The sequence below is a fragment of the Aquarana catesbeiana genome, linkage group LG01 (genome assembly GCF_042186555.1).
Source record: "Aquarana catesbeiana isolate 2022-GZ linkage group LG01, ASM4218655v1, whole genome shotgun sequence".
NCBI classification, from domain to species: Eukaryota; Metazoa; Chordata; class Amphibia; order Anura; family Ranidae; genus Aquarana; species Aquarana catesbeiana.
Window position 1 is genome coordinate 63,343,774 of NC_133324.1, and position 13,704 is coordinate 63,357,477.

General features: G+C 43.7%; 1 protein-coding gene across 2 annotated transcripts in view; it reads right to left on the bottom strand.

Annotated features, from left to right (window-relative positions):
- The window catches only part of KATNAL2 (katanin catalytic subunit A1 like 2), an 80,779-nt gene that overhangs the window by 17,726 nt on the left and 49,349 nt on the right, over window positions 1-13,704 (bottom strand). For both annotated transcript variants that reach the window (XM_073619428.1, XM_073619421.1), the window contains exons 7-12: window positions 13,278-13,376; window positions 9,801-9,878; window positions 6,774-6,872; window positions 4,968-5,031; window positions 2,872-2,990; window positions 1,208-1,299 (exon numbers count right to left, since the gene is read on the bottom strand). In XM_073619428.1, coding sequence (XP_073475529.1) covers window positions 1,208-1,299; window positions 2,872-2,990; window positions 4,968-5,031; window positions 6,774-6,872; window positions 9,801-9,878; window positions 13,278-13,376 — 551 coding nt within the window. The remainder of the gene's footprint in view (window positions 1-1,207; window positions 1,300-2,871; window positions 2,991-4,967; window positions 5,032-6,773; window positions 6,873-9,800; window positions 9,879-13,277; window positions 13,377-13,704) is intronic.

Genomic DNA, 13,704 nt, shown 5'->3' on the forward strand with positions numbered 1-13,704 from the left:
TACAGATAGCAGGACTCGGCTCCTGCGTCATTGGATTTGATTGACAGCAACAGGAGCCAATGGCTGCGCTGCTATCATTCTATCCAATCTGAATTAGAACAAATATCCAGATTAGGAGGTCTGACTTGAGTCTAACTTAAAGCCAAGCTAGCCCAAACGATCTATTTATTGCACTAACAGGTGCGCTTGCAGGGTGCGCGTTATAAACTGTATGTAGCCTCAGCTACATGCAGTATACAGCGCTGTGTTATGGTTGTGGCACGAGAACTCCCTGTTCCACTTCCGGGAAATGAGCATAGCTCAGCCATTCACAGGAAGCTTTGTACAGTACTCTATGAATAAATACAAAGCTTTCTTTAATTGGCTGATGCGGAGAGGCAGGCTGCTTGAACACAGCATTGTATTTTGTATGTACGGTCGCTGAGAAACTGCAGCTGCATATAATCCTATCCACTTATTAATTAAAGCGGACCTTCAGTAATTTTTTCAACTTTCCTTCTATAAAATCTTCTGCCCTTGTTGTTTTAACTTTGGATAGTAAAACATTTTTTTCTGCCAGTAAATACCTTATAGAGCCCACTTCCTGTTTCTTGTCTGGTAAAAAGCCTAAGATTATGACATCATGCACAGCTCTCTCTCTCTCCCTCTAGTGAGAGTTTGCCAGGAAGGGAGGGGGGATGAGTCATAAGAGGGCCAATGAGAGCTGCAGGGCTGCAGAGCTGGAGGTGTGCCTTTGTGTGTCTGTGTAAATCCAGGAAGTGAACAGGCAGCAGCTTCAGCTGCCCACAGTTAAAATGGCTGCAGCCAGACTGAGTGTAGGGAGATTTCTGCAGCATATTTGGCAAGTACAGAATCGCAGTATATATAAAATAATATGCAAAGTGGTTGAAGGGAAGTTTAAGAATAGGAAAGATTTTTTTATTACAAATTATGTGAGCAGACTGCAGTTCCTCTTTAAGTTTAATAAAGCAGTTATACTTTTGAGTGGGGTTCAGGAGCAAGGGTGTCCCTTATATATTTTACAGAGAAAAAAATTGTGATCAGGCAGCTCTTTATTGCAGAAGAGACATGCTAAGAGAAATTCAAAAACCCAAATAATGAGACTGGAAAGAGGCAGTCAGAAGCTGATGAACAGAGAACAGTTTCTAGTTGGAAAGAGAACAAGACTGATGTTTGCTAAAACAAAAAAAAAAGCAAGTCTACTCACCCCGGCCCTGTCCCTCTCTGACTCATCACAGACTCCAGCTCATCCAGGAAAATGGTGGAGGGAGCATGGTAGCGAGCCAATTCAAATAAAACCTGTGTGCGAAAAACCTTTAGGCTCAAAGCGATTGTAAAGCTAAAAAATTTAAAAAGAAAACAAACAAACATGTCTATACTTACCTGCTCTGTGCAATGTAATTGCACAGAGCGGCCGCAAACCCCTTTTTCTCGGTCCCCCACCGGCACTCCTGACCCTTCCACTCTGTTCAGTGCCCCCATGGGAAGCCGCTTCCCATGGGGGACACTCATGCGTGCTCGCTCTCGAGCCCCTCTGCTGCATCCATTGACACAGACAAGCCGAGCTGTCCCCCGAGTATTTCCGAGGCTCTCCGGCACCCCACCCCCCCACCTCTGGCCACATGCGGTATTGCATGCAATAGAAGTCAATGCAGAACGAATTATCTTCGTTTCCATTGACTTCTGTGGGGAAACTCGCTTTGATATGCGAGTTCTTTGGATTACAAGCATTCTCCTGGAACGGATTATGCTCGTAATCCAAGGTTCCACTGTTGTCTGTCTTTCCTACTTACACTTGTAGGTTCCTACGCTGTTGGGGCCTACCCTAGTATGATTGGGTAACCCATGCCTCCTGTTACTTCTAACTGGTATCCATAATCAGAAATTGATCTCTTATTACAACATTGTTTTTACCATGGCAGCACTAATGGGCACTGATAGGCATTGATGGGTGGCACTGGTGGGCAAAGGTAGGTGGCACTGTGGGCACTGGTAGGTGGCACTGGTGGGCACAGATGTGGCAACCGCGGCTCTCTGTGTGAGGGACCGATGTCCCTCTGACAGAAGCCGGTGATCAGCTTTTTCTTCCCTCACGCCGGCAGTGTACCGATCGATTACCGATCTTCTGTATAGGGGCCAGGCTCTCATAGACTCAGTGATCACAGAGCACACTTTCTGCAGGGTTGCGCAGGCAGCTTATGCGCGGGAGGACGTCCATGCCGTCTCGGCAACTAAGGCCCACGTTTTTAGCGGGCGACAAGTAGTTAAAGGTTTCAGTCATGTCCCCCCCCCTTTCCCTAGAGGCTGTACATTTTGCACTACTAAAGTCATAGGTGTGGGCAGCCTATTGCATTAGGGTGTGCATCCCAAAGCTCAAACACACATGCCTTTCTCTGCAGCCTCAGCTCAACAGTGAATGAACGGGAAGTACTCTGTGCTGAGCGGCTTCCTGTTTATTTAGAAATTGAAGCATAGTAAACACAAATAAATTACATATTTACTAGCCCCTTCCCCCACATCCCCTGCAGCAGCCCGGGGAAGAGGAGAGGAGGGAAGCCAGCAGCACTGTGGGGTGGGGCATCACAGGGGAAGCACAGGCAATAGGGGGAATCGGCACCGCACGTAGTAATTATTGTGTGCACAGGCACATCCCGTTTGCACGCCTATGACTAAAGTCTATTCTGGTATGTTTGGATTTAGAAATGGTTTCAATTGCTCTACTGCAAAAAGCTGTAAATTGGTCTGCCAAGAAAAGGGAGTCAACATAATGGTACCATGGTGGTCAATTCATACAAATATTTTTGGTTAGCACTTTAGTGGTGGGTGCCATGCTGCAGAATGTAAGTGACTTTAGGCTGAGCTGGTTCTTACCCGTACAAGCTTCTCTGAGTCTCCCCTCCACTTGCTGACGATGGTAGAGGCAGTAATGTTAAAAAACGTTGTGTTGCATTCTGTGGCCACTGCTTTGGCAAGCAAAGTCTTCCCAGTACCTAGAAAACAATTGCTAACATCAACCTCTACCTTTGAATAATTTACAAATTTAACATCCTTGATGGGAACCAGTCACCAGTAGGCAATAATGTGGTTAATAATGTGGATAATGAGGATTTACTACACTTGAAAAGTTATAATAGTGCCGTCCACTCTGGAATTAGTTGACTGGTGATTCCTTTTATTCTCTCCCTGTCAGAAGTAAAATGTCTGGCCTCCTTGTGTTTCAACACTAGAGCAATCCTTTCTCCTGCCTCAGCCAGGGCTGATGACAGACAATTAAAAATTGGAATATAATAAAGTTATCATCTGGTTTACATGAAAAAAAAAACTGCCAGGACATCAGATATCAGTCCTAAGCTCAAGCAAAAGACAGGCCTGCATGGGAGCCTTATAGCCTGATATTGAGCTGATATTGCTGCTCTGACAGGGAGAGAATACAAGTAAATAACAAAACACACCAACCCTAAGGGCTCGTTTACATTCGCTTCAAAATATGGCTTTGGACGCGCTTTTTTAACCAGTTGAAGACCACGCATTTTATGGCAATTTTTGTTTACATGTGAAAATCAGTTTGTTTATTTTTTTGCTAGAAAATTAGTTAGAACCACAAACATTATAATTTTTTTTTAAAGCAGAGGGCCTAGAGAATAAATTGGTGGGTTTCGCAATTTTTCACGGTATTTGCGCAGTGGTTGCAGTTTTTAAAGTTTAATGCAAAAAGACAATACTTAACCCAATTTTTGGTACAATATAAAAGATTATGTCATGCTGAGTAAATAAATACCATGTCACACTATAAAATTGCACAGGCCCGCACAGAGTCAACAAATGTAGATTTTACTATCCATGGGTGATTCTTTAAAAGCCTTTACAGATTACCACTTTGGATGTACAGAGGAGGTCTAGTGCTAGAATTACAGAAAAGAACAGGTTTGGGACTTTGAATGAGGGGTGTACCCAACAGTCGATGTAGTGAACATAACAGTGGTAGAAATACATATGCAAAAGTATTTAGTGTGGACATTAGTTTGGACATTTTTATGCTTTTTTTTAATTCATTTTCGGCAATTCTAAAATGCATTTTTCTATATTTGTCCTCCAGGGGACAGGTCATTTTTGAGACTGGAGAGTTGATCCACCTGGCAGTTTCTTGGGGAATCTACTGGAGAGTTCCAGAGTGTGCACAACTTTTGTGCCCATTATAAAAGGAAGTAATGGATGATGCATCACCAATCTCGTCACCAAATTGTCTCTTCCTCCCTTGTCTCTTCCTCCCATGCTCATCTCCAAGACTTCTTCAGAGCCTCTCCCATCCTCTGCAACTCTCTACCTTACTCTGCCTGGCTATCTCCTACTCTGCTTTTAGGCGATCCCTCAAAACTCATCTCTTCGGAGAAGCCTATCCCACCTCCAACTAACTAAACTTTTATCACTTTCATCAGCTCATCCCCCACAGTTAGAATATTTTATACCACTTGAGCAACCCAATTAGATTGTTAAGAGGGCCCTCTTAACCCTCTTGTATTTTACTGTATTGTAACTGTACCCTATAGATCAGTGGTCATCAACCCTGTCCTCAGGGCCCACTAACAGGCCAGGTTTGCAAGATAACTGAAATACATCACAGGTGATATCATTTGCTGCTTAGTGATTGCAGTATTCTAGTCTGCATCACCCCAAGGTAGTACATGAAACCTGGCCTGTTAGTGGGCCCTGAGGACAGGGTTGAGGACCACTGCTATAGATTGTAAAGCACGGCACATATTGTTGGCGCTTTATAAATCCTGTATAATGATATTTGCTGGCATATTCACAATGTGTGCAGTGCATACAGGCTCCACAGGGGATGTGGCCCACTATGCACTCATTTCACATACTGTGGGGGCGTTCTACATAAGAGTCTATCAGAAGGCTCAGCCCAATATTCCACTTGTAACTGCAAAATCTCTTTGAAATGTATCCTATATATTTACCTGGAGGCCCATACAACAGAAGCCCCTTCCAAGGGGACAAGATTCCAGTAAATAGCTGCGGGTACTGCAAACAAAAATAATGAATATAAATACATTAGTTATTAAATGAATAGATAGGAAACCGTGAAAGGGAAACTCCAGCCATGCAATTAAATATACAAATGAAGAACATACACAGGAACTTGTCTGTTAAAAAGGTTTGTAAAGTAATGCATGTACGCCTATGATCCAGCCCTCCTGCTGTGTTATATGCCATGCATTTGTAGCACTACCCCCGTAGGAGTTGCTGAAATCAGGGTTCCCCCATGCTGCACAGCCATTCACTCAGCATTTCCTTCTTATGCTGCGTACACACGACCAGACTTTCTGGCAGACTAGGTCCAACGGTTTTTCCGACTTTCGGGGGAGTTACGGCGGACTTCTGAACGAACGGACTTGCCCACACACGGTCTAAAGTCCGTTCATTTTGAACGTGATGAGGTACGACGGGACTAGAAAAGGAAGTCAATCTCGCCGCTTTTATTGGCGAGATTGACACCTTGCGAGCCCCATCACGGGAGCCAGCGCAGAGCATAGGCCCTTAGGTCTGGTATGGATTTTAAGGGGAACCCCCTACGCTGAAAAAACGGCGTGGGATCCCCCCAAAATCCATACCAGACCCTTATCCGGGCACGCAGCCCGGCCGGTCAGGAAAGGGGTGAGGACGAGCGGCGCCCCCCCTCCTGAACCGTACCAGGCTGCATGCCCTCAACCTGGGGGGTGGGTGCTTTGGGGAAGGGGGGTGCCCTGCGCCCCCCCCCACCCCAAAGCACCTTGTCCCCATGTTGATGAGGACAAGGGCCTCCTCCGGACAACCCTGGCCCTTGGTTGTCGGAGTCTGCAGGCGGGGGGCTTATCGGAATCTGGGAGCCCCCTTTAATAAGGGGACCCCAGATCCTGCCCCCCCCCACCCTATGAAAATGAGTATGGGGTACATCGTACCCCTACCCATTCACCTGGGGAATAAAGTGTCAATAAAAAAAACACACTAGACAGGTTTTTAAAGTAATTTATTAGGCAGCTCCAGGGGTCTTCTTCCAACTTCGGGGGTCTCTTCCTACTTCTCCTCTCGCACCGGCCTCTTCTCCTGATGTCCGGTTCTTCTGCTGCTCTCCGGTTCTACTCCCGCTCTCCGGTTCTTCTGCCGGGCTCCTCCGCTATCTTCTGCTCTTTTGCCGCTCTCTTGCTAGCGTTGGCCCGGTCTTCTCCTTCGTCTTGTTCCCTCTTCTCTTCTTCCAATGTTGACCTGACGTTCTCTCCCGCTGTAATGCTGTGTGCACGGTGCGCAACGACTTATATAGGCATGGGCCGTGGTCACCGGGTGATGTCACCCGGTGACTAATGTGAATGGCATTTGGAACCTGATGAATTGGTTTTAGCTGAGATTCCCTGAGACCAGAAAATGATTTTAAGGTTTTACTGTAATTAGAATGTTGAGAAACACGAGCACGGCTTTGTGCATAAAAAAAATGTTGGCTATAGATATACCGAATAAACCCTGGAAAGCCAGATATTTCTTATCAGGACCAGTGATGTCAGAACTGAAAAATAACAGTCAGCGTTAAAAGTAAAAAATTTGTCTTGAAAAGTGTAGAAAGTTGAACTTTAGCTCCAGTATGTGCCACTTGCCCCTCCTCAGATAAGTAGGAATAAAAAAAAATAAAGAAAAACTCTCAGAACTAGCTTTTTCCCCACAAAAAAATGGCTGTATTTACAGAAATGAACATGCTTCATCATAAAGCAACATTGAGATGTGACCTGACTTACTCGTATCGGGTAGACCACGGCCTCCTTCACAAGTCGCTTTGCCGCATCGAGTCCAATAATATCATCCCACCTTACGTTTGGGTTCTGTAAATAAATATCCTATAGAAAGACAAATACTCCAATTATGGATTGTATCCAGGTTGCATAAACTTCAGTTTGTTTTATCAGTAAGGTCAGTATTTCCCATACCGCTGGTCAGGCATATGCACTTAAAAAAAACGTTATGTACCTCAAAGTATGCTTCCCATGTTGTGGTATTAAAAATGTAGCCAAAACCAAAACCAAAAATGTAATATATTGCAGCTTACCAGTCCTTAGAAGTGGTGGCTGCATTCTTTTACCTTTTCTGGCTTTTATTTTTATTTTCTGATCCTGCACACTTCACAAACTTCTTGTGCCAGGATGACATACACTCACTCACTGTACTGTATCTATGGAGAAGTACCCTAGGACAGGACTACAGAACACCTCCTCCTCGTCCCTTCCTCGTTCTGTAGTCCATAGAGATAGCTGCAAGTAGTGTAACTGATAACAAAGCAGCAGAGAGCACAGGAAGTTATCAAGAGTTAATTTTTGCACTTATGAACTGATATTACAAAATTCTTTCAGTGGGTATATTTCAAGGGGTTGTAAACCCTCATGGTTGTTCACCTTAATGCATTCTATGCATTAAGGTGAAAAACCTTCTGTAGTGCTGCAGCCCCCCAGCTCCCCCATTTTACTTACCTGAACGCTGTCATCCTCCATCCGGGAACGAGCATACCATCTCTAGCTGGTGTCTTGTGTCCTGATTGGATAGCCAGCCATTGGCTCCCGCTGCTGTCAATCAAATCCAATCACGTGGCGCAGGGGGTTCAGGGCTGAGTCCTGCATTCTGTGTAAATGGACACAGATGCGGGACTCGGGAGCGCACCCGCATGGGTGTCCACCAAGGACCTGCCACGTGGACACTCGATGCGAGGAGGAGCCACCAGCACCGCTGAGGGACCCCAGAAGAAGAGGACCGGGGCCACTCTGTGAAAAACGAACTGCACAGCGGAGGCAAGTATGATATTTGTTATGTTAATTTTTTAAAAATAAGGATTTACAACCCCTTTAACAGAGCACATAAAAATTCATTGTTAGGGGTTACAGACACTTTAAAATGTATGGCAAAGCAAATATAAACAAATTAAACAATTGAAGTATAAATCACTGCCTGCCTATTTTAGGAATGCTGGTGGCGGTTGGGGGGGGGGCTTGCTGATAATTTTTTCCCCTTTTTTGAGCCGGATCTAGCTTTGCTCTTGCAGTTATGTAGGAACCTGCAGTAGATTCTGGGTCAGGATTAGGTACAGTATATGAGCTCATTTCACACAGACGTCCGATATAAGCAAAGCTTGCCACACCTGCTTATAGAACATTAGTTGCAGCGCCATTCATTTTGGTGTAGCAAGGCAATGCAACTCTGACGCATATGTGTTGCACCTCACAGTAATGTACCTGTAATAGCAGTGATTTCTAGCAGTCTCGTGTAATATATCTTCAGTCTATGGCTGTCTCTTGAAGCATGTACCGAACAACTCCTATAGAATGTCCACAGTCCAACAGTCTCTGACCATCTCTCTTGTATCATGTTCACAGTCTCTGACCATCTCCCTTGTATCATGTCCACAGTCTCTGACCATCTCTTGCATCATGTTTGCAGTCTCTAACCATCTCATATACTATGTCCGCAGTGTCTAACCATCATATATACCATGTCCATGGTCTCTGACCATCTCTTGTATCATGCCCACAGTCTCTGATCAACTACTGTATCCTGTCTGCAGTCTCTGACCATCTCTTGTATCATGTCTGCAGTCTCTGATCATCTCTTGTATCATGTCTGCAGTCTCTGACCATTTCTTGAATCATGTCTGCAGTCTCTGACCATTTCTTGTATCATGTTTGCAGTCTCTGACCATTTCTTGTATCATGTTTGCAGTCTCTGTCCATCTCTTGTATCATGTCTGCAGTCTCTGACCATCTCTTGTATCATGTCTGCAGTCTCTGATCATCTCTTGTATCATGTCTGCAGTCTCTGACCATTTCTTGAATCATGTCTGCAGTCTCTGACCATTTCTTGTATCATGTTTGCAGTCTCTGACCATTTCTTGTATCATGTTTGCAGTCTCTGTCCATCTCTTGTATCATGTCTGCAGTCTCTGATCATTTCTTGTATCGTGTCTGCAGTCTCTGATCATTTCTTGTATCAGGTCTGCAAACTCTGATCATCTCTTATATCATGTCTGCAGTCACTGATCATTTCTTGTATCATGTCAGCAGTCTTTGATCATCTCTTGTATCATGTCTGCAGTCGCTGATCATTTCTTGTATCCTGTCTACAGTCTCTGATCATTCCTTGTATCATCTCCACAGTCTCTGACCATCTCTTGTATCATGCCCATAGTCTTTGTCTGTATCCTGTTGTGTGTCTGCTGTCTCTTACACTGAATATTCACTGTATTTTATGTGCAGCCCTTTGATAATGTTGAGGGCTGCACTTGAGGCCCCCCTGTGTCAAGAAGGCTCATCACCACTGATCTATAGTATTCCCCTTCACTCCACCTTGGCAGCCACATAAAAGGTTATGTAATGAGGTGGGGGGAAAGGCCATGTTGCGGGCCTGCACACAGAGTAGTTAGACACTGCTAGAGGAGGAGAGGGCTATGGAGTGCAAGGAAGGAGGGGGATGTGCTAATCACCCGACTCTTCCTGGTATAGTCACATTCTCCAGAAAGTCCAAGTCACATTGCAAGTGAATAAAAAAAATCATTTATGGAAAGGAATTTAAATTCATTTTAAGTTGCTTAATTTTTTCCACCCTTTTACTTGCAATATTTAAAGTCGGGTCTCGTTAATGAATTTAAGACAAACAGCCCAGATTCCAGCAATCAGAGTAGCGTTGATATAAAGCTCATGTGCCGACTGAAATCTTTTGATGAGTGCAAACAGACAGTAAAGTGATTCCTGAGGATAGATTTGTGATATAACATATAACCTCACCCTGCTGATCACCGCTGCCAGCTCCCTCATCTCACTGCTGGCCCCAATAAATGCACTGGCCGGTTTGAGTAATCGTTCCTGGGGAGAACAAAGGAAAAAAAGGGTTAACTGATGTAATTATATACCAATAAATAATAAGTTCATTAACTTTACATGCCAGTATGAATAAATCAATGACATGTCACCATATACAGGAATAGTATAACTCTAACAAGTTACAAGGTCAGAGGATGCAGCAGGGGGTGTTTCATGTCAAACATTTGTGAACACAGACAGGAACTGAGCAGTCAACAGGATTTACATGGATATGTCATCTCTGAGCTTGTGTTCCATCAGATTAGATGACCCGTCAGATTTTGTAACGGAAGTGATGTTCCGTCACATGCCATCTTGATACACCTGCACTCGGCTGCATTAAGCCTACAGTCAGAAGGTGGCAGGTGGACATCAAAAAAGTGTCAAAAGTGTCAGATCTGTCTGCTGCAAAGTCAAAAAACAAAAAAAACAAAACAAAAAACAAAAATTGCACATCACCGCCATTACTAGTAAAAAAAAAAAAAATAATAATAATAATAATAAAAATGCCATAAACTATCCCCGATTTTGTAGACGCTATAACTTTTGCGCAAACCAATAAATATAAGTTTATTGCGATTTTTTTTCACCAAAAATATGTAGACGAATACATATTGGCCTAAACTGATGAAGAAATTAGTTCTCTTACAATTTTTTGGGGGGGGATATTTATTATAGCAAAAAGTAAAATATATATTTTTTTCATAATTGTCGGTCTTTTTTTGTTTATATCGCAAAAAAAAACAAAAAAACACAGAGGTCATCAAATACCACCAAAAGAAAGCTCTACTTGTGGGAAAAAAAGTCTTGTTTGGGTACAACGTCGCACGACCGCGCAATTGTCAGTTAAAGCGTCGCAGTGCCGTATCGCAAAAAATGGCCTGGTCATTAAGGGGGCAAATCCTTCCGGTCCTTAACTAGTTAAGTAGAGATTTTGGCAAGTAGTTGTTAAAATGTCTGACAATAGATTGGTCCCAATGCTGCAGAGCACGGAGGCCAGTCACACAAGTCCCCATCTAACAAATGTGGACAAACACTAGGGACCCTGTTGCTTAGAGCCTATATGTCCATTGGCATCCCCATGGAAGTCTATGCGAATGTAAAACCTGCTTGAAGCAGATCAGAGGAAGATCAACTGCAAGTCACCTGAAAAAGTCAAATTGCACCTCTTATTAAATTCTGAATGATCTCAGTAGTGTCTCAAACTGATGTCACTGAAAAAAGCACGAAGCTTCTCTACACAGGCCCTTAGACCTGTTTCAGTGCCTTGCAAAAGTATTCACCCCCTTGGCATTTTTCATGTTTTGCTGCCTCACAACCTGGAATTAACATGGATGGTTTGAGGATTTGCCTCATTTAATTTACAGAACATGCCCACAACTTTGAAGATGTTTTTTTTTTTTTTTTTATTGTGAAGGACAAAATAACAGAAAAAGTCAATGTGCATAACTATTCACCCCCCTAAAATCAATACTTCGTAGAGACACCTTTTGCGGCTATCACAGCTCCAAGTCGCTTTGGATAAGTCTCTATGCGCTTGCCACATCTTACCACTGGGATTTTTGCCCATTCCTTCTTGAAAAACTGCTCCAGCTCCTTCAAGTTGGATGGTTTGCGCTTCTGAACAGCAATCTTTAAGTCTGACCACAGATTTTCTATTGGATTGAGGTCTGGGCTTTGACTAGGCCATTCCAACATATTTACATGTTTCCCCTTAAACCACTCAAGTGTTGCTTTAGCAGTGTGTTTGGGGTCATTGTCCTGCTGGAAGGTGAACCTCCGTCCTAGCCTCAAATCACACACAGAGTGCTACAGGTTTTGCTCAAGAATATCCCTGTATTTAGCACCATCCATCTTTCCCTCAACCCTGACCAGTTTCCCAGTCCGGACTGCTGAAAAACATCCCCACAGCGTGATGCTGCCACCATGTTTCACTGTGGGGATGGTGTTCTTTGGGTGATGTGATATGTTGGGTTTGCGCCAGACATAGCATTTTCTTTGATGGCCAAAAAGTTCAATTTTAGTCTCATCAGACCAGAGCACCTTCCTCCATACATTTTGTGAGTCTACCACATGCCTTTTCACAAACTCAAAACGTGCCATTTTGTTTTTTTGCTGAAAGTAATGGCTTTCTTCTGGCCACTCTGCCATAAAGCCCAACTCTATGGAGCGTAGGGCTTATTGTCGTCCTATGTACAGATACTCCAGTCTCTGCTGTGGAACTCTGCAGCTCCTCCAGGGTTACCTTAGGTCTCTGTGCTCCTCTCTGATTAATGCCCTTCTTGCCCGGCCCGTGAGTTTTGGTGTGCGGCCGTCTCTTGGCAGGTTTGCTGTTGTGCCATGTTCTTTCCATTTGGTTATGATAGATTTGATGGTGCTCCTAGGGATCATCAAAGATTTGGATATTTTTTTATAACCTAACCCTGACTTGTACTTCTCAACAACATTGCCCCTTACTTGTTTGGAGAGTTCCTTGGTCTTCATGGCAGTGTTTGGTTAGAGGTGCCTCTTGCTTAGGTGTTGCAGCCTCTGGGGCCTTTCAAAAAGGTGTGTATATGTAATGACAGATCATGTGACACTTAGATTGCACACAGGTGGACATCATTTCACTAATTATGTGACTTCTGAAGGTAATTGGTTGCACCAGAGCTTTTTATGGGCTTCATAACAAAGGGGGTGAATACATACGCACATGCCAAATATCAGTTTTTTATTTCTAAAAAATAGTTTTATGTATATATTTTTCTAATTTTACTTCACCAACTTAGACTATTGTGTTCTGATCCATCACATATAATTCAGATTAAAAAAACATTGAATTAAAGGCTGTAATGTAACAAAATTGGTAAAAAGCCAAGGGGGGGGGGGGGGTGAATACTTTTGCAAGGCACTGTAGGATCAGTGTGAACAGAAAGCTTTGACAAAGCATTAGCAGAGCTTTCAGCAAGCTTTGCTGAAGCTTTTAAAATACTGTTCAGCTCCAGTTTGTAAATGGTGAACACAGATTATTGGAGGTGCTGATTGCCACTTGAGAACACAGCGGCTCCAGTGCGTCTCCATTCACCGTTTCAGATCCTATTTCAGCCCGAGTTTTGGGCTGAATTCGGACCTGAAACGGATCAAAAGACACACAGGACTCCTGTGCAAATCACACCGGAGCTGCTGCGAAGATGTGTGAACCGGCTCCATAGAGAGACGGTCACAATTTCCTTCTATGCAAATTGGATGCGAGGAAACTGCATCCAATTCGCAATAGTGTGAACCCAGCCTTAAGCAAGCTGCTAGCAGGCTTTTGACAAGCTTCAAGAAGTGCTGAAGCCTATTAGCAGCTTGTTTAAAGTGGCAATCAGCACTCCTATTAGGATTAGGTAATCTAAATGTCTACAAATTGTTAAAACTCACCGCAGGGTCCGGATTGTAGTTCAAACTGTTCATAGCAATTTCATTTGATGCCCCTTTCATTGCGTCTTGTATCATGCCTCGGAAATCAATAACTTGTCCCTATGGCATTGAAAGTGAGAAATATAATAATAAATGGTGAGTGAATGGCACGATGACTGGCCTAAAGTGGTTGTAAACCTCAGACATAAAGTATGACCAAAGTGTATGCTTGTCTCTATCCAGAGCACTAAGTGTCATTTCTGTCTGCTGCCTCCTTCCTCTGCTATCAGCACGAGTCAGGTCTGATGAGTTTTCCTGACACCAAGAGAAAAATGGTGACAGGGGAGGGAGCTCCAGCACACAGCATGTTATTGACAGCCTCAGCTCTATTCATGTGTGCTGTGTGAAGGACGGTGTGTCCCTTCCCTCCAATCAGCTCTCAGAGCTC